At 43.2% G+C, this 25,878-nt stretch overlaps 1 protein-coding gene across 1 annotated transcript in view; it reads left to right on the forward strand.

Annotated features, from left to right (window-relative positions):
• The window catches only part of dchs2 (dachsous cadherin-related 2), a 177,558-nt gene extending 153,596 nt beyond the window's left edge, over positions 1-23,962 (forward strand). Inside the window, exons 17-20 of the mRNA XM_070862278.1 lie at positions 11,403-11,533; positions 13,530-13,816; positions 14,939-15,080; positions 20,376-23,962. Coding sequence (XP_070718379.1) covers positions 11,403-11,533; positions 13,530-13,816; positions 14,939-15,080; positions 20,376-23,020 — 3,205 coding nt within the window. The 3' untranslated portion in view covers positions 23,021-23,962. The remainder of the gene's footprint in view (positions 1-11,402; positions 11,534-13,529; positions 13,817-14,938; positions 15,081-20,375) is intronic.
• The last annotated feature ends 1,916 nt before the right edge of the window (positions 23,963-25,878 follow it).

Consider the following 25,878-nt stretch of genomic DNA (forward strand, 5'->3'; position numbering starts at 1 on the left):
CCCAGAGAGCTGTGGAGGCTGGGTCATTGAATATATTTAAGGTGGAGATAGACAGATTTTTGAACGATAAGGGAGTCAAGGGTTATGGGGAGCAGGCAGGAAAGTGGAGTTGAGGCCAAGATCAGATCAGCCATGATCTTATTGATCACTCCCACCAATGTTTTCTGCCCCTTGCTGTTTCTTGGCTCCATCCAAACTGATTTTGCGTCTTGATTTTCAGAGCCAAGATCCTTTCTCTCTACTGTCTTTATCCCATCCTTTATTATCTCTTCTAAAAGTTAAGTATGCAGTGCTCACAGCTGTTTTCTTGCCTACCACTGGGAAAGGGTTAATTGAGAGTACTTGTGTTAATTTCTGCAAATTAGGATAGGAATGCCATGGCAGCCTTAAATTGGACATCGAACAAGGAGCAAGATGACCATCAGCGTTAACAGCCTGCTGTGGAGTGACCTGCAGGTGGTCAGCACATAGGGGGACAGCAAAGGTGTCAAGCTCGTAGTACAGCACTACCCACATAACGGTATACAGGCAGAGGCCAGCTTACTTGACCTATCTGAAAGAGCAGTGCTTCCGGAGGCTGAGGTTGTTGCGCAGGGTGGTGGCAGACATCTGCAGCCTTCTAGAAGAAGGAGCTGGTAGCCATGCATTACCAGTAGCTGTGAAGGTGACCACCGCCCTCAACTTTCTTGCCTCGTGATCCTTTAAGGACACTGCCGGAGACATATCCATGATCACTCAGTTGGCTGCACATGAATGTGCAAAGGTAAATCATTGATGGGTTGTTTGCCTGGGTCAGCAATTATGTTAACTTCGACTGTGATAATCCAGGTCAGAATGAGTGGACACTTGGGTTTGCTTCTCTGGTTGGCTTCCCACCGGTGCAGGGCGTCATCAACTGTACATGTGGCAATCTGTGCAGCCCCAGATCAACCAGAAGTATTCATAAACTGCAAGGTGTTCCATTCCATCAATGTGCAGCTGATGTGCAACCACAAGAAAAGGCTTATGCAGGTGTGCGGCAAATTTCCGGAGAGATGCCATGACGTTTTCATCACGTGTCATGCTCCTCCTGTGCTATATGGGAAGTCAGGGACGCTTCCAGTGTACCCGGCTGCAGTACCTGACAGACGGCATTGCGGCACTGGAGCTGCGGGTGGATTTACTCTGGAGCATCCATGAATAGCATGTTTAGTGAGTTGGCCACACCGCAGGTAAAGGTTACACAGCCAGATAGGGGATAGAAACATAGAAAATAGGTGCAGGAGTAGGCTATTCGGCCCTGCGAGCCTGCACCACCATTCAATAAGATCATGGCTGATCATTCACTCAGTACTCCTTTCCTGCTTTCTCTCCATACCCCTTGATCCCTTTAGCCGTAGGGGCCATATCTAATTACCTCTTGAATATATCCAATGAACTGGCATTAACAACTCTCTGTGGTAGGGAATTCTACAGGTTAACAACACTCTGAGTGAAGAAGTTTCCCCTCATCTCAGTCCTAAATGGCCTACCCCTTATCCTAAGACTGTGTCCCCTGGTTCTGGACTTCCCCAACATCGGGAACATTCTTCCCGCATCTAACCTGTCCAGACCTGTCAGAATTTTATAAGTTTCTATGAAATCCCCTCTCATCCTTCTAAACTCCAGTGAATACAGGCCCAGTCAATCCAGTCTCTCCTCATATGTCAGTCCTGCCATCCCGGGAATCAGTCTGGTGAACCTTCGCTGCACCCTCAATTGCAAGAACGTCCTTCCTCAGATTAGGAGACCAAAACTGAACACAATATTCAAGGTGAGGCCTCACTAAGGCCCTGTACAACTGCAGTAAGACCTCCCTGCTCCTATACTCAAATCCCCTAGCTATGAAGGCCAACATGCCATTTGCCTTCTTCACTGCCTGCTGTACCTGTATGCCAACTTTCAATGACTGATGTACCATGACACCCAGGTTTCGTTGCACCTCCCTTTTTCCTAATCTGCCACCATTCAGATAATATTCTGCCTTCGTGTTTTTGTCACCAAAGTAGATAACCTCACATTTATCACATTCCTCCTCATCTCAGTCCTAATTGGTTGACCTCTTTTCTGAGACTATGACCCCTGGTTCTAGACTCCCCAGCCCGGGGGAAACATCCTCCCTCCCTGCATCTACTCTGTTAAGCCCTGTAAAAATTCTTTATGTTTCAATGAGATCACCTCTCATTCTTCTAAACTCTAGAGAATATAGGCCTAGTCTACTCAATCTCTCCTCATAGGACAATACCCCCATCGCAGGAATCAATCTGGTGAACCTTCGTTGTACTCCCTGTCTGCATTCCTGTCTGGCGTAAAAATAAAAAAGGGAAGGTGGCTCAACCGTGGCTATCAAGGGAAATCAGGGATAGTATTAAAGCCAAGGAAGTGGCATACAAATTGGCCAGAAATAGCAGCGAACCTGGGGACTGGGAGAAATTTAGAACTCAGCAGAGGAGGACAAAGGGTTTGATTAGGGCAGGGAAAATGGAGTACGAGAAGAAGCTTGCAGGGAACATTAAGACGGATTGAAAATGTTTCTATAGATATGTAAAGAGAAAAAGGTTAGTAAAGACAAACGTAGGTCCCCTGCAGTCAGAATCAGGGGAAGTCATAACGGGGAACAAAGAAATAGCAGACCAATTGAACCAATTGGTTCGGTATTCACTAAGGAGGACACAAACAACCTTCCGGATATAAAAGGGGTCAGAGGGTCTAGTAAGGAGGAGGAACTGAGGGAAATCCTTATAAGTCGGGAAATGGTGTTGGGGAAATTGATGGAATTGAAGGCCGATAAATCCCCAGCGCCTGATGGACTGCATCCCAAAGTACTTAAGGAGGTGGCCTTGGAAATAGCGGATGCATTGACAGTCATTTTCCAACATTCCATTGACTCTGGATCAGTTCCTATCGAGTGGAGGGTAGCCAATATAACCCCACTTTTTAAAAAAGGAGGGAGAGAGAAAACGGGGAATTATAGACCGGTCAACCTGACCTCAGTAGTGGGTAAAATGATGGAATCAATTATTAAGGATGTCATAGCAGCGCATTTGGAAAAAGGTGACATGATAGGTCCAAATCAGCATGGATTTGTGAAAGGGAAATCATGCTTGACAAATCTTCTGGAATTTTTTGAGGATGTTTCCAGTAAAATGGACAAGGGAGAACCAGTTGATGTGGTATATTTGGACTTTCAGAAAGCTTTCGACAAGGTCCCACACAAGAGATTAATGTGCAAATTAAAGCACATGGGATTGGGGGTAGTGTGCTGACGTGGATTGAGAACTAGTTGTCAGACAGGAAGCAAAGAGTAGGAGTAAATGGGTACTTTTCAGAATGGCAGGCAGTGACTAGTGGGGTACCGCAAGGCTCTGTGCTGGGGCCCCAGCTGTTTACATTGTACATTAATGATTTAGACGAGGGGATTAAATGTAGTATCTCCAAATTTGCGGATGACACTAAGTTGGGTGGCAGTGTGAGCTGCGAGGAGGATGCTATTAGGCTGCAGAGTGACTTGGATAGGTTAGGTGAGTGGGCAAATGCATGGCAGATGAAGTATAATGTGGATAAATGTGAGGTTATCCACTTTGGTGGTAAAAACAGAGAGACAGACTATTATCTGAATGGTGACAGATTAGGAAAAGGGGAGGTGCAACGAGACCTGGGTGTCATGGTACATCAGTCATTGAAGGTTGGCATGCAGGTACAGCAGGCGGTTAAGAAAGCAAATGGCATGTTAGCCTTCATAGCGAGGGGATTTGAGTACAGGGGCAGGGAGGTGTTGCTACAGTTGTACAGGGCCTTGGTGAGGCCACACCTGGAGTATTGTGAACAGTTTTGGTCTCCTAACTTGAGGAAGGACATTCTTGCTATTGAGGGAGTGCAGCGAAGATTCACCAGACTGATTCCCGGGATGGTGGGACTGACCTATCAAGAAAGACTGGATCAACTGGGCTTGTATTCACTGGAGTTCAGAAGAATGAGAGGGGACCTCATAGAAACGTTTAAAATTCTGACGGGGTTAGACAGGTTAGATGCAGGAAGAATGTTCCGAATGTTGGGGAAGTCCAGAACCAGGGGTCACAGTCTAAGGATAAGTGGTAAGCCATTTAGGACCGAGATGAGGAGGAACTTCTTCACCCAGAGAGTGGTGAACCTGTGGAATTCTCTACCACAGAAAGTAGTTGAGGCCAATTCACTAAATATATTCAAAAGGGAGTTAGATGAAGTCCTTACTACTCGGGGGATCAAGGGGTATGGCGAGAAAGCAGGAATGGGGTACTGAAGTTGCATGTTCAGCCATGAACTCATTGAATGGCGGTGCAGGCTAGAAGGGCTGAATGGCCTACTTCTGCACCTATTTTCTATGTTTCTATGGCAAGTATATCCTCACACACAGGGATGGGTGACCAACAGGAAGAGCAGTTGAAGGAAGGTAGTGCAGGAGACTCGAACCGAGGAGGCAGAAGTGTACGGGGTTCACACCTTCACCACGAAATGTCCACCGATCATGCTAAAAGTCGAACTGGATGGAATTCCAGTATCCATGGAGCTGGACACGGGTGCGAGTCAGTCTATCATGAGCAAAAATTCCTTCGAGAGGCTGTGGTACAACAAGGCACACAGGCCCAAGCTTAGCCCCATTCATACCAAGCTAAGAACTTACACTAAAGAGTTGATCCCTGTAATTGGCAGCACAGCAGTAAAAGTCTCCTATGACGGAGCAGTGCACAAACTCCCACTATGGATTGTACCAGGAGATGGCCCCACACTGTTCGGCAGAAGCTGGCTGGGAACAATCTGCTGGACCTGGAACGACATCCGAGCGCTTTCGTCCATCGACGACACCTCGTGCCCAGATTCTGAGCAAGTTCCCATCGTTGTTTGAGCCAGTCATTGGAAGTTTCTCGGGGGTGAAGGTGCAGATCCACTTGGTTCTCAGTACACAACCCATCCACCACAAGGCATGGGCGGTGCCATATATGATGCGAGAGAAATGGAACTTGAGCTGGACAGGCTGCAGCAAGAAGGTATCGTGCCGGTGGAGTTCAACGAGTGGGCCAGTCCGATTGTTCCGGTTCTCAAAGGCGATGTAACGGTCAGAATTTGTGGGGACTATAAAGTAACGATTAACCATTTTTCGCTACGGGACCAGTACCCACTACCCAAGGCAGACGACCCATTTGCAACCCTGGCTGGAGGAAAGACATTCACCAAGTTGGACCTAACCTCGGTCTACATGACGCAGAAGCTGGAGGAATCTTCGAAAGGCCTCACCTGCATCAACACACACAAAGGTCTGTTCATCTACAGTAGATGCCCGTTTGGGATTCGATCAGCCGCGGCAATTTTTTCAAAGGAACATGGAGAGCCTGCTAAAGTCGGTTCTGCGCACCATGATTTTACAGGACGACATACTGGTCACAGGTCAGAACACCATCGAACACTTGAAAAACCTGGAAAGAGGTTCTAAGTTGGCTTGTTTGCGTGGGACTCAGGTTGAAACGCTCAAAGTGTGTTTTCCTGGCGCCAGAGATCGAGTTCTTAGGGAGAAGAATCGCGGCAGGTGGCATCAGACCCACCAACGCCAAGATGGAGGCCATCAAGAATGCGCCAAGACCACAGAACGTGACGGAGCTGCGGTCGTTCCTGGGACTCCTCAACTATTTTGGTAATTTCCTACCCAGGTTAAGTACCTTGCTAGAACCCCTACATGTGCTGCTAGGCAAGGGAGATGACTGGGTATGGGAGAAATCACAAGAGGCTGCTTTTGAGAGAGCCAGAAATCTGTTATGTTCCAACAAACTGCTTGTTCCATACAACCCATGTAAATGTTTAGTGCTAGCTTACGATGTGTATTCGTCAGGGGTCGGGTGTGTGTTACAACAAGCAAACGAATCGGGAACATTGCAACTGGTCGCTTATCCGTCCAGGAGTTTGTCCAAAGCCGAAAGGGCCTACAGCATGATTGAAAAAGAAGCTCTGGCATGTGTTTACGGAGTAAAAAAAATGCACCAGTATCTGCTTAGTCTCAAGCTTGAGTTAGAAACTGACCATAAGCCACTCATATCACTATTCTCAGAGAGCAAAGGGATTAATATCAATGCCTCTGCCTGCATCCAAAGATGGGCGCTCACCCTGTCTGCATATAACAATGTAATCCGCCACAGACCAGGCACAGAGAACTGCGCTGATGCTCTCAGTCGGCTACCATTGCCCACCACCGGGGTGGAAATGGCACAGTCTGCAGACTTGCTTTTGGTGATGGATGCATTTGAAAACGAAAAGTCACCCATTATGGCCCGCCAGATTAGGACCTGAACCAGCCAGGATCCTTTACTGTCCCTTGTAAAAAAAAAAAACTGTGTCCTCCATGGGAGCTGGTCCAGCGTCCCAGCGGAGATGCATGAAGATATCAAGCCGTTCCAGTGGCGCAAAGACGAAATGTCCATACAGGCAGACTGTCTTTTGTGGGGCAATCGCGTGGTTTTGCCTAAGAAAGGTAGGGAAACATTCCTACACGATCTACACAGTACCCATCCAGGCATAGTAATGATGAAAGCTATAACCAGATCCCATGTGGTGGCTCGGCATCGACTCAGATTTGGAGTCATGCGTGCGCCAATGCAACACCTGCTCTCAACTGAGCAATGCACCCAGGGAGGCACCACTAAGTTTGCGGTCATGGCCCTCCAAACCATGGTGTAGGATCCATGTTGACTTTGCGGGCCCGTTTCTAGGCAAAATGTTTTTGGTTGTTGTGGATGCTTATTCATAATGGATTGAATGTGTAATAATGTCTGTAAGCACGTCCACTGCCACCATCAAAAGCCTATGAGCCATGTTCGCCACGCATGGCCTGCCTGATGTCAGCGACAATAGGCTGTGCTTCACCAGTGCTGAATTCAAGGAATTCATGACCCGCAATGGGATCAAGCACGTCACATCTGCCCCATTCAAGCCCGCATCCAGTGGCCAGGCAGAACGGGCAGTCCAAACCATCAAGCAAAGCTTGAAACATGTGTCGGCAAGCTCCCTGCAGACCCAACTGTCCTGAGTCCTGCTCAGCTACCAAACCCCACTTGCTCACTGGGGTTCCCCCAGCCGTGCTGCTCATGAAAAGGGTGCTTAAAACAAGGCTCTCCCTTGTCTATCCTGATCTCCATGATCACGTCGACAACGGGCAGCATCAACAAAGCATGTACCATGATCGCGCAAACTTGTCACGTGATATTGAAGTCAATGACCCTGTATTTGAGCTCAACTATGGACATGGTCCCAAATGGCTTGCTGACACTGTCATAGCCAAAGAAGGGAGTAGGGTATTTCAGGTCAAACTTGCAAATGGACCAACTTGCAGAAGCAGTTGGACCAAACCAAACTGCGATTCACAGACAGCCACGAGCAACCCGAAGAGGACACCACCAACTTCGACCCTCCAACACACACATAAGTGGCAACCGACATCACGGTTGACCACGAAGCTGAACTCACCATCCCCAGCTGCCCAGCAGCCCAGCGAAGAACCAACCAATTCACCCACATCTGCATTTGTACCGAGACGATCGACAAGGGAGCGAAAAGCCCCAGATTGTCTCACCCTGTCAATAAGTGTACTATTGACTTTGGAGGGAGTGATGTTATGTATGCAACCCAATGTAACCTGTATCATAGTACCACCAGAGGTCATACCTGTTGGGAGTCCCAAGGGATCCCTTGGGAGCACTGTATATAAGCAGGCCTCCCATGCTGTACCAGCACTCTGGAGTTTGAATAAAGGACCTAAGGTCACACTTATTCATGTCTACAGTACTCAGTTACATTACTTTATTATGAACATAACACAGACCTCTTCAGGCAAGTACTCCACTGTCTGGAACTAACCAATTCTCTCTCAATAATTTGAGGCAGTACTCTTAACTGAAACTCGGGAATTCATTGTTCTCCTTTATGCTTGGGCGTTAAATAATCACCCGGAAAATTGGGTAGATTTAAAGGTTGTAACACAGGCCACCCGATTTTCTGTTCATTCATTTAAATGTAAAGAAAATTAGGCAAGCTCCGTTACTGGTGTGTGAATCTCCCCACCCAATTTTCCTCTGTGCCCCCTGCACAGGTGATTTGTTAATTCCTAAGTGCTAAAAAAGAAAATCATCCCTGAGATGTCTAGAATATTTTTCAAAACTTGTAGTTTTTAATACAGGTATACACTTTTGTATCATCCACTAGCAAAATGTTCTACACGATCATAAACATCGGAAAATAAAGTCAGCATTTTATCTGGGTGAATATTAATTTTATGTAGATTATTCTATAAAAGACAAATCTGAAACAGTTTTTTGGTAATCGGCGAGAGGCGGAAGTTCCGGGGATCGGAGAGGCCTACAAAAGGCCAGTGAGACCAAGAGCAGCGTGAGTTCAGCGAGAGGCGGGAGTTCCGGGGATCGGAGAGGTCTACAAAAGGCCAGTGAGACCAAGAGCAGCGTGAGTTCAGCGAGAGGCGGGAGTTCCGGGGAGCGGAGAGGCCTACAAAAGGCCAGTGAGACCAGGAGCAGCGCGAGTTCGGCGAGAGGCGGGAGTTCCGGGGATCGGAGAGGCCTATAAAGGCCAGTGAGACCGGGAGCAGCGCGAGTCGGCGAGAGACGGGAGTTCCGAGGATCGGAGAGGCCTACAGAAGGCCAGTGAGACCAGGAGCAGCGCAAGTTAGGCGAGAGGCGGGAGTTCCGGGGATCAGAGAGGCCTATAAAGGCCCAGTTTGTGCAGCTACAAGGAGAAGGCAAAAAAGAAGTAGAAAGAAACAGAAAGGTGATGTCACAGCCAAGAGGGTAAATGATTGGCTGGTGATTGGTGAGTAGTTTTTCTTTTTTCTCTTCTATAACAGCGAGTAAACTTTAGCATTGTTGCCAATTTAAGTGTATCTAAGGGTTAAGTCATGGCAGGAGAGCTCGGTCACGTGATTATGCTCCTCCTGTACCATGTGGGAACTCGGGGACACTTCCGGTGTCCCTGATGACTACGTGTGCGGGAAGTGTATCTGCCTCCAGCTCCTGGCGGTCCGCGTTGCGGAATTGGAGCTGAGGGTGGATTTACTCTGGAGCATCCACGATGCTGAGAATGACATGAGTAGCACGTGTAGCGAGTTGGTCTTACCTCAGGTGAAGGGTCCACAGCCAGCTAGGGAATGGAAGACCAGCAGGAAGAGCAGTGCAAGGAAGGTAGTGCAGGAGTCCCCTGCGGTCATCCCCCTGCAAAACAGATGCACCGTTTTGAGTACTGTTGAGGGGGATGACTCATCAGGGGAGGGCAGCAGCAGCCAAGTTCATGGCACCATGCTGGCTCTGCTGCACAGGAGGGCAGGAAAAAGAGTGGGAGAGCGATAGTGATAGGGGATTCGATTGTAAGGGGAATAGATAGGCGTTTCTGCGACCGCAACCGAGACTCCAGGATGGTATGTTGCCTCCCTGGTGCAAGGGTCAAGGATGTCTCGGAGCGGGTGCAGGACATTCTGAAAAGGGAGGGTGAACAGCCACTTGTCGTGGTGCACATTGGTACCAACGATATAGGTTAAAAAAAAGGGAGGAGGTCCTACGAGATGAATTTAAGGAGCTAGGAGCTAAATTAAAACGTAGGAGCTCAAAAGTAGTAATCTCGGGATTGCTACCAGTGCTACGAGCTAGTCAGAGTAGGAATCGCAGGATAGCTCAGCTGAATACGTGGCTTGAGCAGTGGTGCAGCAGGGAGGGATTCAAATTCCTGGGGCATTGGAACCGGTTCTGGGGGAGGTGGGACCAGTACAAACCGGATGGTCTGCACTTAGACAGGACCGGAACCAATGTCCTAGGGGGAGTGTTTGCTAGTGCTGTTGGGGAGGAGTGGGGAAAATGCTTGAAGCTATCATTAAGGAAGAAATAGCGGGACATCTAGATAGGATTAGTGCAATCAAGCAGACGCAACATGGATTCATGAAGGGGAAATCATGTGTAACTAATTTACTGGAATTCTTTGAGGATATAACGAGCATGGCGGATAGAGGTGTACCGGTGGATGTGGTGTATTTAGATTTCCAAAAGGCATTCGATAAGGTGCCACACAAAACGTTACTGCAGAAGATAAAGGTACGCGGAGTCAGGAAATGTATTAGCATGGATAGAGAATTGGCTTGCGAACAGAAAGCAGAGAGTCGGGATAAATGGGTCCTTTTCGGGTTGGAAATCAGTGGTTAGTGGTGTGCCACAGGGATCGGTGCTGGGACCACAACTGTTTACAATATCCATAGATGACCTGGAAGAGGGGACAGAGTGTAGTGTAACAAAATTTGCAGATGACACAAAGATTAGTGGGAAAGCGGGTTGTGTAGAGGACACAGAGGCTGCAAAGAGATTTAGATAGGTTAAGCGAATGGGCTAAGGTTTGGCAGATGGAATACAATGTCGGAAAGGGAGATCATCCACCTTGGAAAAAAAAACAGTAAAAGGGAATATTATTTGAATGGGGAGAAATTACAACATGCTGCGGTGCAGAGGGACCTGGGGGTCTGAATCCCAAAAGGTTAGTTTGCAGGTGCAGCAGGTAATCAGGAAGGCGAATGGAATGTTGGCCTTCATTGCGAGTGGGATGGAGTACAAAAGCAGGGAGGTCCTGTTGCAACTGTATAGGGTATTGGTGAGGCCGCACCTGGAGTACTGCATGCAGTTTTGGGCACCTTACTTAAGGAAGGATATACTAGCTTTGGAGGGGGAACAGAGATGATTCACTAGGCTGATTCCGGAGATGAGAGGGTTACCTTATGATGATAGATTGAGTAGACTGGGTCTTTACTCGTTGGAGTTCAGAAGGATGAGGGGTGATCTTATGGAAACATTTAAAATAATGAAAGGGATAGACAAGATAGAGGCAGAGAGGTTGTTTCCACTGGTCAGGGAGACTAGAACTAGAGGGCACAGCCTCAAAATATGGGGGAGCCAATTTAAAACCGAGTTGAGAAAGGAATTTCTTCTCCCAGAGGGTTGTGAATCTGTGGAATTCTCTGCCCAAGGAAGCAGTTGAGGCTAGCTCATTGAATGTATTCAAATCACAGATAGATAGACTTTTAACCAATAAGGGAATTAAGGGTTACGGGGAGCGGGCAGGTGAGTGGAGCTGAGTGCACGGCCAGATCAGCCATGATCTTGTTGAATGGCGGAGCAGGCTCGAGGGGCTAGATGGCCTACTCCTGTTCCTAATTCTTATGTTCTTATGTTATGTAATCTTACCAACTACATAAGTAACATAGAAACATTTACATGATACAATTTAGCAATTATTGTGCAATATATTAATTTTATTTTTTGACAAACGGTTACGCACTTATCAAGCTAACACTTTCAACTTCCCCACTTCTGTTTGGACAGATTGGTTTTTCAAGCAGCTGATCGAGGAAGCCCAAGGCTTTCAGTAAATGTCACTATTAGGATTCAGGTTGTGGATATTAATGACAATGCTCCAACAATTCCTCCATTGAAAGCTGTGAAGATTTTGGAAAGTAAGTTGGATCTCCACTCTTTATGGTACCATAAAGAAAATAGCATTTTATGGTAATAGTAAATTCTGTTTTTGTGTGAGATGATAGTCTAGCAATTACTGTTTATTATATTAACATGAGTACTGGCTGTGATATGACATTCCTCTACTTTAATGAAAGAATTAGTCCCTTTATTTTAAATAGGCAAATACCTTTATTAATATACCAAACAGAATAATGTGTTAGATGTCCATGTGCTAATATTGCAAACAAGTAATTGCTAGCACTGATTTTTAATTAATTATTCTACAATTCCTATTATGCAAATATTCTGTCTAAAAATGAAGGCTTCTTTGTAAATTGCATTCTTTCAAATTATTTAAGTGACATTGTCGTTCCTTCTTGCATTTAAAAAAAATAAAGGGGATGAAATTTAGTTGCGCCACCGTTTGAGGGTGGTAACATCTGGGAGGCGGGACATTTTGCGCCAGGCGTGGAAGTCCTGCCCTGCTCTCATACTTCAGGTTACTGCTCCCGAAAGGAAGTGCCGTCAAAATAACGCACTCCACTTCCTTTCTGGGGCGGACGGGTCGGATTGGGGTGCAGGGCTACACTTATTAAAGGGAAGGGCCCAAGCTGAAAACTCTGCAGTGAAGAAATGGGCCTCCTTGGACCACCGGGGAGCAGGGGTGCTGTGCCAACAGCCTGGCACTCAAGCAGAGTGCCGGGCTGACTGATCGCGGCGCCGACCCAGTGATTGAAGCACCAAAGGGGAGCAGAAGAAAGTCTGAAGATTTTTTTTTTCAAATTGCCACCACATCTCCTTTAAGTATCGCCCTGCAAGTGACCTGCAGCCCAGTTCACGTACCCTGAAGCTGTCGCTGGCATCGCCCAGTGCAGTTTCAGGGGGCACTCACCAATTTTTGTTCCGAGGAGAGTACGGGGCACTGCACATGGTGACGACATAGTCATCGCCAACGTACTGGGGTGCTACGGGTTACTGCGGCTGCTAAATTCCGCAGAGTCATTAGCTGCGCCACGCCCGGGAGCGCTAACAGGAGGTACAAATGACCCGAATTTCTAGGTCGAACTTTACTTTGCTGTACAAGGCAAGAATCCTTTTCCCAGTTCATTATTAGCAATGAACCAAATAATAAAGACACAATACTCAAATAATCTTTTGATATTAATGAATTGTGTCAGTTTCATCGCTGCCAGAATGTTATGATTAAGATCCCTATCATATATAATTGCTGCCATTGAAGGGATAGAGATGTGCCCATAGATATAAATAAACTTCTATTTGAGTCAGGTACTGGTCATTTTAAAATGGTAACCCAAAGCTACTCAGTCAGTCATAAACATTCAGCTATTGCAGGTAGGCACAATAATCTTAGTAGGACACCATCTTAAAATATAAGTTTCCAGACAAAGCTGAAAATATTAAAATGACTTGTGTATAAGGAGACTATTTTGTTCAGTTTGCAAGTAAAGATAATAGTTCACAGTAGAGACCTGTGGTGTACACCATCTAGCGATAGCACAATGAAACACATTCAGAAATGGCATAAAATATAGGCACAGCATTTTCAGTGAAATAAATGGAATATACTACTGGGTCAGTTTTGTTTCACTTGTGAGGGAGACCTTTATAAAACCTTTCTGGTTATACACATATGTTAAGCTCATTTTCCTCCCCATCCCCTGGATGCCAGTCAGGCAGAGTGCATCCAAAGTGAAGGCCAGTTTTGTACAGGATGACCTTGCTTACACTTGATGTGAGTGTAAACATTCTATCCTCCTCAAAATTCCCATAGCAAAGCAAAATGGGCATTTATAGTGTGCATAAACAACAGTCTATTGCTCACTCCATAAGTTTCAACTTTATAATTTTCAGCAACAAAATAATCCCTCAATACATGTTTTAATTGGTTTCTACTATGATAGCAGGTATTTACTTTCAAAATGTTATCCGAGTTGGCTGATTTTTGTGAAATATTTGATTTATGCTTTTCAGACCTCCAAGCTGGTTATGTTCTCACACAGATAATGGCCAGTGATGTGGATCTAAACCCGATTCTTTCCTATAATTTTACTAATAATGGTAATCCAGGAGGTAAATTTGCTATTGACTGCTACACTGGAGCCATCACTTTGACTGAGCCTCTGGACTTTGAGAAACAATCTGAATACTTGGTGAAGATCAAGACTTCTGATTCAGTGCATGAAACAGAAGCAATTCTTAGAGTTTTTGTAGTGGATGTAAATGACAATTCACCTCTCTTCTCTCAAGACTCATATCAGGTAAAACTGCATATAAATTAGTATCACTCCCAGCTACAACAGCATTAGGCCGAATATTCACAATAGTCACGTACATTACATACAGTGTTAGAAATAAATAGTTACTTAATGTTTTTATTATTGTAGTCTTTTTTATGTCTTCAATTTTAAATGATTTTTAATTTCTCTATTTATCCATGGCATCCTAAAACGAAGCGTAGTTTCCTTTTTAAAAGACTAGAATTATTCTGTACCATTGCAATTTCCTTTGTAAAAACATCCCACTGTTGCTGTACAATCCCGTGTGCCAATTTCTCATTCCACCTCACCTCAGCTAGGTTGCTCCTCATCTTCCAATCTGGTCTTTTAGTTTTGATCCCTTTTTAGTTGAATCTTGTGCTCACTATTGTGATCACTACTTCCAAGATGTTCAGCCACATTTAGTTCATTTACCATGTTTTATTTCATTACTTATAACCAGATCTAGCAGCGCCTGCACCCTTAGTGGGCCTAGTAAAATACTGTTTGAGAAAGGAGGCATTTTAGGAATTACATTCCATTTTTATCTATTTTCTCCATCTCTGTCCTAATCAATGAGTGGACAATTAAAATCCCAGTACAATCATTTTGTTATTCCTACGCATCTCTCTAATCTGACTGCAAATGCACTCTTGGGATATGGATGTCACTGGCAACGCCAGAGTTTATTGACCATCCCAAGCTGCCCTTGAGAAGGTGGTAGTGGACCACCTTCTTGAACTGCTGCAGTCAGTGTGGTAAACCAATCCCACAATACTGTTGGGTGGGGTGCTCCAAAATGTTGACCCAGCGATGATGAAGAAATAACAATCTATGTCCAATAGAAGATCAATTTGATCAAATGATAGATTTTATTGGGTAGAATTTGTGCTGAGGTTCTCCGATCTTCCGCTGCTACTTTGATGGAAACCCCAGAGAAATGGCGCAAGTGGCTGTTTGCATGCTCTCCCCGGTTATCCTCTAATCTTCCACCAAATCAAGTCAATCCTCTGCAGCAGATCCAGCCAGGCAGGTCCACAGTACTCCTTTAATGTTTCCACATAGCTTTGTATTAATCTGTTTGTACAAGAACTGTGTTTACAGAATGATCTGTTGTTGTTCTAGATAAAATTGCCTGAACTTACATCAGTCAGTACCTACATTCTGACCGTATCTGCCACAGATAAAGATTCAGAAGTGAATGGAAAAGTTTCCTATAGAATCCTTCCAGGAACCACTGGGGAGTTTTATATTAATGCTGAAAGTGGTAAGATAACAAACAAAAAAATAGAAAGAACACTTCAGTTATATTAAATCGTTATATAGCCAGAAAACATGTTACAACAATCATTTGGTGTCCCTAAAAAGATTAACTTTAAAATGTGTTTACAAGTATTTAATTTTATAAGTGCCACTTGAGAATTTTTATGTATGCATCTAAAGTCAGAGCAAATAATGTTCCATGGCCTCTTCTTTGTGATTCTTGTAATATAATGCAATGTTTGTCCATTATGGATGAAATTCTGGCCATTGTATTTAGCAGAACTTTAATGGGCCGGATTTTGCTGGAGAAATAACGGTAAGGCTAACAGCATTCACCATTATTGAAGTGTAAATCAGACAGCAACTTCCAACAACTGCACATGCGTAGTTAAACACGGCAATCAGGAAGTTGCTGTTGAAATTGCCCTAATCCTTCAGAAGCTTTGCAATACCAGCATCTCGTCGATAGACTCAGCATTGAAATACATGGAACGCCATGAAGTTGCTGTACTTATGTGATATATACCCACTAAATGCGCCCAAAAAGCTTAGCACAGTGTAAGTAAATTTTTAATATAGGAACAGGAGTAGGCCATTTAGCCCCTCGAACCAGTTTCACCATTCAGTGATGATATGGCTAATCTGCGACCTAACTCCATAAATCTGCCTTTACCCCATATCCCTTAATACCTTTGGTTAACAAAAATCTATCAATCTCAGATTTAAAATTAACAATTAATCTAGCATCAATTGCTGTTTGCGGAAGAGAGTTCCAAACTTCTACCACCCTTTGTGTGTAGAAGCGTTTCCTAATTTCACTCCTGAAAGGTCTGGCTCTTAATTTTTAGACTATGCTCCTAGTCCTAGACTCTCCAATCAGCAGAAATAGTTTCTCTCTCTCTACCCTATCTGGTCCCCTTAATATCTTGATAACTAAATCACCCTTTAACCTTCTAAATACCAGGGAATACAATCCCTGGAATCCGGGTATCATTCCGGTAAAGCTATGCTGCACTCCCTCCAAGGCCAGTATATTCTTCCTAAGGTATGGTGCCCAAAACTGCTCACAATACTCCAGGTGTGGTCTAGCCAGGGCTTTGTATAGCTGTAACATAACTTCTACCCCCTTGTATTCTCGTCTTCTAGATATAAAGGCCAGCAATCCATTTTAATGAACTATGTACCTGGACCCCCAAGTCTCTTTGGAGCTCCGCTGTTTTTAGCTTTTCACCATTTAGAAAGTACCCTGCTCTATCCTTTTTAGGTCCAAAGTGGATGACCTCATGTTTGCCTACATTGAAATCCATTTGCCATAGTTTTGCCCATTCACTTAATCTATCAATATCTCTTTGTAATTTTATGCTTTCATCTGTACTGCCTAAAATGCCACCTATCTTTGGATCATCGGCAAATTTGGATATGTGGCTTTCTATCCCATCATCGAAGTCGTTAATAAATACAGTGAATAGTTGAGGCCCCAACACAGATCCCTGCGGGACACCACTAGTCACATCCTGTCAGAGTACCTGCCAATTATCCCTACTCTCTGTCACCTGCCGCTCAGCCAATTTACTAACCAGGTCAATAATTTGCCGTCAATTCCATGAGCTTCAACCTTAGTTAACAGTCTCTTGTGAGGGACTTCATTAAATGCCTTTTAGAAGTCCATATAAATAACATCCATGGACATTACCCTGTCCGCTACTTTAGGCACCTCTTCAAAAGATGTAATCAGGTTCGTCAGGCATGACCTACCTTTTAGAAATTCATTCTGGCTCCCTCTGATCAGCTGAAAATTTTCACGGTGTTCAATCACCCTATCCTGGTCCTGGGGGTTTGTCACTCTTTAGTGCCATTATTTTCTTCATTGCTGTTACTTTGCTTACGTTAATTTTGTTCCTGATTCAATATTAGTTTCCTTCGGATTTCTGGCATGCTATACTCTTCCTTTCCCACATTACAATAGTGACTACACTCCAAAAGTACTTCATTGGCTATAGAGTGCTTTGAGACATCCGGTGGTCATGAAAGGTGTATATAAATGCAAGTCTTTTTCTTTCTTTAAATACTGATGCAAAGTAAGTATTCAACATGTCCACCATTTCCTTATTATGATTGACAATATCACCATTATCAGTTTTCAAGGGGCTAACATTGCTCCTGACTCATTACTCTTTGTCCTAATATAATTGTAAAAATGCTAACGCCGTTGTAAAGAATTACTACCAAGCAACCTCTCTGGCACTGAAAATTAACTTTCACAAGCGGAGAGTCTCATTCCTTCAGATTTTAATTATTGGGGATTGAAAAAAATGTAAATTATTTTTTTTACTTTTTCTTTCTATCTCATTTATCTCTCTTAATCCCATCTTTCTTTCCTTCTCTTTATTTTGCTTTCTGTACTGATTTGACATTTAATTAAATATTCTAACTGATACTTCCTAATTTAAGCTCTGCGCTACTCATTAACGATTCTTCAATGTGATTAGTTAAGGAGATACACATTTGCTTGGCATGTTCACACAGATCCCAGATTCCCTGTAGAGTGCTCTGCGCTAAAATGGATTTCAAATCACTGCAAGTTCCCGTGCAAAATCCCATAGAAAGTCTGTGGGCTAGTATAAGTATAATGAATGGCTGGCGCTGAGAGCAAAATCCAGCTCAATGATTTACAACAATGCAGTATTGTTTTATGCAACAATACTGAAATATTCAAAAGGTCTAAAACAAATGATATTCATCATCATAGGCAGTCCCTCGGAATCGAGGAAGACTTGCTTCCACTCCTAAAGTGAGTTATTTGATGGCTGAACAGTCCGATACGAGAGCCACAGACCCTGTTAAAGATGGGACAGACATTCGTCGAGGCAAGGGGTCGGTGGGCTGGTTTGTCGCGTGCTCCTTCCGCTGCCTGTGCTTGGCTTCTTCACACTCTTTGCGTTGAGACTCGAAGAGCTCAGCGCCCTCCCGGATGCACTTTCTCCACCTCGGGCGGTCTTCGGCCAGGGTCTCCCAGGTGTCAGTGGTGATGTCGCACTTTACCATGGAGGCTTTGAGGGGTGTCCTTATAACATTTCCGCTGTCCTCCTTTGGCTCGTTTATCACAAAGCAGCTCCACATAAAGCATTTGCTTAGGGAGGCTCATATCTGGCATACGAACTGTGTGGCCTGCCCAGTGAAGCTAATCGAGTGTGGTCAGTGCTTCAATACTGGGGATATTAAAAATAATATATTGGGATATGGAGACACCCAGATATTGGGCTCAATTTTCCCCAGTGATTTGCGCTGTTTTTTTGGAGCAGGCTGCTTTTTTTTGGACTAAGTTTAAGAAAACCACAGTTTCCGCAATCAATTTGCACCAGCGTAACTCAATTAGTTACGATTTTTTTATGTTCGTTTTTTTTTAGCCGAAGCCATTTAGGCAAGTTTGGCCAGCTGAGAGGTACTCCAGTTCTGCTTAGCCAGGGAGAGAGCGAGAGATCAATCTTTTTGGTGCAGATCAAGGTTCCACCCCCAAAACTAAAAGACAGGTTAGGCCACGCCAAAATGAAGAAATCCAATGGGGAAACTTAGGCCCCCAAAAAACGGCCGTAACTCTTCAAGTACGCCAAAAAAAAACTTTGGGGAAAATTGAGCCCATAAACTTTTTTTAACATGGACTGCAAACATCTTTTGTGTTTTATGTTTAATTCTAGTTTTAACTGACTTTTTTGAGTCCTCACTTGTGGCAGCAGTCTCTCAATTTTCTAATGCATACTGGTGGCTTGTGAGGACTCAGAAAATCCACTCTACGTTCTGATAGCCCCGAATTTATAGGATATGGTGTGTGTGAGCCCTGAAGTGGACGGCAAACCCCAGGTTTCCAGGCATATAGAGGCCTGGACGATATTAACACCCAGGCCTCATTCCCTACATATTCCCAGAGTACCGGCCAAACATGGCCAGATCCACTACCCGGCTGGCGGGCGGGAGCTGGAATTCGGGAGCAGGAGGCTGCAGCTGGGGACCCGTGTTTACAGTCCCCAGCAGTCAGTTCAGTGGGGTAGAGAATTCCAACGATTCACCACCCTCTTGAGGGAAGAAGTTTCTCCTCATCTCAATCCTAAATGGCTGACCCCTTATTCTGAGACTGTGACCCCTGAGTCTAGACTCCTCAGCCAGAAGAAACATCCTCCTTACATCTACCCTGTCAAGCCCTGTAAGAATGTTGTAACTTTCAATGAGATCACACCTCATTCTTTTAAATTCTAGAGAATATAGGCCTAGTCTTCTCATTCTCTCCTCATAGGACAATCCCCCCATCCCAGGAATCAGTCTAGTGAACCTTTGTTGCACCCCCTCAATGGCAGGTATATCCTTCCTTGGTTAAGGAGACCAAAACTGTACACAATACTCCAGGTGTGGTCTACCATGGCCTTATATAATTGCAGTAAGACGTCTTTACTCTTAAACTCAAATCCTCTTGTAATAAAGGCCAACATACCATTTGCTTTCTTAATTGCTTGCTGTGCCTGCATGTTAACTTTCAGTGATTCGTGTACAAGGATACCCAGATCCCTCTGAACACCAACATTTCCCAATCTCTTACCATTTAAAAAATACTCTGCTTTTCTATTTTACCCACCAAAGTAAATAACTTTACATTTCGCCACATTATATTCCATTCGCCAAGTTCTTGCCCACTCACTCACTGTCTATAGCCCCTTGAAGTCTCTTTGCATCCTCCTCACAGCTTACATTCCCACCTAACATTGTATCATCAGCAAACTTGGATATATTATATTTGGTCCCCTCATCCAAATCATTGATATAGATTGTGAATAGCTGAGGCCCAAGCACTGATCCTTGCGGCACCCCACTAGTTACAGCCTGCCAACCGGAAAATGACCCATTTATTTCTACTCTCTGTTTTCTATTCGTTAACCAATCCTCAATTCATGCTAGTATATTACCCCCAATCCCACGAGCCCTAATTTTGTTCAATAACCAATACGGCGGAGGAGCCTGTAAGATGGGAGGCTCAAAGCTTTGTTGTGAGGTCCAGAAGAGCAGCACTCCTGCTCTTCCTGGCGCAGTTGAAAATCTTTAAAGAAAATGTAAAACGTAATCTACGTGGGCCTCTACTTACCCGCAGGACCACACCCCAGCTCACGACAGGTTTGGCTTGATGGGGAAGCCATCACTGTTCTCTGCTCAGGCCTTCAACTAAAATTATCAGGCCCTAATCTGCATATTTAAAGAGGACCCACTGCTTTCCTCCATATATTAACTTAACTTTTAAAAAATGTTTAAATTTTAGGTGCAATATTTACCAGGAGGACGGTATACTATACAACTTACAACTCTGTGGTGCAGCTTCTTGTTGAAGCTAAGGATGGCGGTAACCCTGCGTTGACGAGCATTACATCAGTGGAGATACAAATTCAGGATGTCAATAACAATGCTCCTCAATTCACGCAATCAGTTTATAATATCAGTGTTAATGAAGATGTTGTAGCTGGGATAACTCTGTTGTCATTTTCAGCAATAGACCTAGATTGGACACATGAGAATTCTTATGTAGACTACACCATTATTGGAGGAAATGAACAAAACAGATTCCATATTGAGAACTCTGTGATTCAAACAGAGAATCATTATAGCATGGTTGGCAAGCTGGTAATAATAAATGTATTAGACAGAGAACTTACTAACAACTACAGTTTAGTTGTGAGTGCATCTGATCGAGGAACCTTGCCACTTAATTCAACCACGATAATATCAATAACTGTGCTTGATGTCAATGATAATCCTCCAGTATTCAAGAGTTTGGAGTACCATGTTGAAGTTCTAGAAAGCACCCCTGTAAAAAGCAAACTTATTCAAGTCTCAGCCTATGATCGTGATCATGGAGTAAATGCAGATATAAAATATAGTATAATTGCTGGAAATGAAAAAGAAAATTTTAGATTGGATCCTAAAACTGGTTTTGTAGAATTAAATCTACCTCTTGACTATGAGGATGTACCACAATTCACGTTAACTATCCAAGCAGTTGATGGTGGCATTACTCATCAAAACATTGTTATTTCTGGCCTTTATATTAATGTATTGGATGACAATGATAATATTCCTTATTTTGTATTTCCTACACTGAATTGTACAATCTCTGAAAATGAGCCTATCTACACATCAGTGTGTGCAGTTCATGCACTAGATCATGACGATGGCCCCTTTGGTTATTTGACATACTCTATTCTGTCATTGTCTTTAACTGACTATTCTACATGTACAAATTGGAATAATTTTATTATTGATCCAATTACTGGTGATATCTACACAAAACAATTGATTGATTATGAACAACAAAACAACTGCGTATTTATCGTCCAGGCAAAGGATAAAGGTAATGCAACAGCGACTGTAACAATTCAAGTAGATATTCAAGGTATTGATGAATATGAGCCAACTTTTACCCAAGAGCAGTACTACTTTATGCTTCCTGAGCATGTGGAGGTCAGTCAAAAAGCTGGACAAGTGACTGCTGTAGATAAAGATGCTGGAATGGATGGAATTGTGCAGTATTCATTTCTACAGCCTTCTCCTTACTTTTTTCTGAACCAAACAAGTGGAGTTATTTATCTTTCAGGTTCTGTTCACAAGATTAAAGTCAGTTACAAGAGAAAAGACATAATTGAGTTAGTAATTAAAGCCAGTAGTCCTTTATTGGGCTCGAGATCAGCTATTAGTACTGTTGCAATTAACATCTCTAGATCACTGGATGTCTTAGTTGATAAGTCAACTGACAACCTTACTGTAAGTCTTACTATCGCATTTGTAGTTTTCTTGCTGCTTTTTGTGGGTTTCGGTGGTCTAGTTTGTAGATATACAAGAAAAGATCAAAATAATTCAAGTGCAAGAAAACTGAATATAAGGCTTCCAATATTATCTACTATTATCAACTGTCTGAATCATCCAGTGGTATCATTAGATCACCAGAAAGCGAATGACAGTAATCAACCTGGAAAAACTGCTGATAGTTCAATGGAACAACTGAGTTTAGGGGACATTCCTATGAAGGAGAAGCCATTTAATTCTTCCAGGCATTCAGATTCAAGTGGACGAGGTTCTGTAGATGGAGAAACTGCTGAAGGTGGAGAAATTACAATGATCAATGAAGACCTGCATTGCAGCGGTTCAATTTCTGAATTGGGCAAACCTGGCTGGACATCTAGAGTTCCAGATCCAAGGATCCCAAGAGAATCAGACTACCTGTTTTGTCAATCTTGTGAAAACAATGCCACTGATGCAATGATCAATACAGAATGTGTAGATAGCATTCATAATTTTAAGGACAAAGGGGCAGGGGGAGGGTACAATGCAAATTTTGTTGCTAATAAAATGTTATCAAAGAATATTCAGGATACAGGTATTAAGGAAAATAGTATGATGGACAATGCTAAGGATCACATTTTCATAGTGGATGGGCAGACTTCATTGATAGGATCCCTTACTTCCCTTGTTTCCACACAGGAAGAACTTCAAAACAGCTATAATTGTGATTACTTACTTACCTGGAAACCTGGGTATCAACCTTTGGCCTCTGTCTTTACTGGGAATGCAAAACTGAAAGATGAAAACCTACAGAATCATATAAAAAATGAACCAAAATCTCTTATCCCACCTCCATTGATAACGTCAGTTGCACAGCAAGGCATAAGGGTAGTTCCTCCACAAATGCCAATCATAAGATTTAATCCATCGTTCCCAAAATATTCAAACTTATCCATGGTCAATAATACATACAGCACCCCATCAGCTATGACACCAATTTTTTCTCCATCTGTTTCTGCGCTAACTATGCAAACTCCTTCAGCTTCTATTGTTTCAGATGCAGGGTTACCTAAACTTGCCTTAAAGCAATCCTTACACGAGCAAAAATTAGAAGAGGAAATAAAGATATAGAATCATTCACACTGATATGATTATATACATTATTTTTAAATTACATGTAGCTATGTGAAGCTGTGCATGTTTTTTTTTTGCAGGTAAAGCAATGTCATGCCTACTTCAATACAAAGAGTATCGTTAACTTGAATTGGATTTGAATTACAGAGCTTAATTACTAAATGAATAATTTTGCCAAGTAATTTTATTCATTTAACCATTCTATTCTTTTATCTGTTTTAACTGTATATAATTTGGCAAGAAGCTAACAATGGAATGCAAACTGGATTGCAATTCCAATACTGTAAAAACAGTCACATTTTTTATGGATAACAAAGTGTATTTATGTCATTTGCTTCATTACAATATATACATTACAGTGTAGTGCAACAAATCTTTTAAAAAAAGGCTGTGATACCCCAAATTCTTAGCAATTTCACTCTAGGCATCTGGAATACTTTAGTTCCATTCAGCATCGCCATTTCACCGAATCAAGAGAAGAGAAAGACATTTTTTCTTTATACATGATGTTTCTCTTATTCACAGTTACCAAAGGATTTGTGTGACACTAAAATGTAGGTAAGTTATAGATATTACAAAGCTTGAACATTAGCACCTGATGAACCGAGCTTCACACCTAAACAAAAGTGATTGTCAGAATGATTTCCAAAAGTGAGCTGTAACACCTGCTGAGGTGAAAAAGATTGAAATCACTGAATTGGTTACTAAATTATTTTCACACCTAGTCACAAATGCTTGTAAAAAGAGCTTAGCACGTTGATTGGCAAAAAGGGCTAAACAGATCGGCTTGAGCAAGGCAGTACAACGCTGACATGAATAAATACAGACTTTTGCAATTAATTCATATGTATTATTCATTTATCAGTTTTTCATTTATCATTGAAAGAGATAGAAAAGGGATTTGTGCATGGAGATTTTAATCTCTTAAACAATTTATACTTTTTATCAGTTATTCCTTTAGGCTTGACTGTATTTGTAACTGTATTTTAAATATAAACATATTTTACAGAAATCTTATTCAGTTTTGCTCATTTTAAATTCACACATCAATTTTCCAAGTAAAACAGTACAATCTTTATTGATTTTCAGATATGTAGTAGAAATTTGGTTTGTTATATTTCCATATCTGTTGCATATCAAAGAATTACATGTTTTGGTGCAGTATTTTTTGCAGTAAGCATGTAAAATATACTTCATACATTTTTTTCTTTGGGGTATAGTTAATATTAACAAAAAATTTTCTTGTTCACATATTACATAGGATATACAGCACAGCACATATTGATGTTCTGTAAAATGAAATATATTGGAGATGGGTGCCAGGACTGAATTCAAAACTTTGCAGTGTTTCTTCATTGGAAGGATCATACAAATGAAGAATGGATTATTCTTAACAACTGCAAATGCATATATTGTGTTAAATATATGCCATATAAAATAATACAGGTTGAAATGGATGGAAGTGGAGGGTTACTCAGCAAGGTCTTTAAATGAGAAACAAAAAAATTATACATAAAAAGCTTAATATAAGCCAAGTCCAATTTTTGAAATGTTGGAGGCAAAATTATCCCTTTTTATAGCCCCGTTGGCAAGACACTTTTCATCCGGGGAAATTGCCTGGGAGTTTGCGGAGACGCTGCCATGGCAGCCCCGTGGCTAGCACTCTGGGCAGCCGCACAACCCCCAATGACATCCGCGTCACGTTTCCTTCAGTGCCCCAGTAGCACCTGGGTTACCGCCCCCAAAGGAAGTGAAGCACGCGAGATTGCACTAAACTTCCTTTTGAGGGGCAATTCCACGGTGGAGCAGAATGTCCCGGCCCCACAAGGTTACTGCTCCCAATCGGGGCGCAGGACAATTTCATCCCCATTATGTTTAACCTTTTAAACTAGCTGAGGTAATATTTTGCTGACCTTTGATGAGCTTCATTCTTGAGCAATGCTCCCACCCTCTTTAAACGTCAGCTCATCCAAAATCCTGCTGTTCACATTCTTTCCGCACCAAGTCTCACTCACCCATATCCCTGTTGACCAACGTTGGCTCCGGGTCCCCCAATGCCTCCAATTTAGACCCTTCATGGCCTTGGCCCTCCCTATCTCTGTAACCTCCTGCAGCTCTACAACCCACCAACCCCAGAATTCTCCGTTCCTCTGACTCTGGCCTCTTATGCAGCCCCTTTCACATCACCCCACCATTAGCATATGTACCTTTAGCTATCTAGGCCCCACACTCAGAAATTCCTTCCTTAAATACCCCCACCTCACTAACTTCCTTACCTCTTTTTAAGATCTTCCTTAAAATTCACCAATTTGACCAAGTCTTTGGTCATCCCTCTGAATATCGGCAGATTAGGAAAAGGGGAGGTGCAACGAGACCTGGGTGTCATGGTTCATCAATCATTGAAAGTTGGCATGCAAGTACAGCAGGCGGTGAAGAAGGCAAATGGTATGTTGGCCTTCATAGCTAGGGGTTTTGAGTATAGGAGCAGGGAGGTCTTACTGCAGTTGTATAGGGCCTTGGTGAGACCTCACCTGGAATATTGTGTTCAGTTTTTGTCCCTAATCTGAGGAAGGACATTCTTGCTATTGAGTGAGTGCAGCGAAGGTTCACCAGACTGATTCCCGGGATGGCTAGACTGACATATGAGGAGAGACTGGATCAACTGGGCCTTTATACACTGGAGTTTAGAAGGATGAGAGGGGATCTCATAGAAACGTATAAGATTCACACCAGACTGGACAGGTTAGATGCGGGAAGAATGTTCCCGATGTTGGTAAAGTCCAGAACCAGGTGACACAGTCTTAGGATAACGGGTAGGCCATTTAGGACTGAGATGAGGAGAAACTTCTTCACTC

Source organism: Pristiophorus japonicus, chromosome 2 (assembly GCF_044704955.1).
Source record: "Pristiophorus japonicus isolate sPriJap1 chromosome 2, sPriJap1.hap1, whole genome shotgun sequence".
NCBI classification, from domain to species: Eukaryota; Metazoa; Chordata; class Chondrichthyes; family Pristiophoridae; genus Pristiophorus; species Pristiophorus japonicus.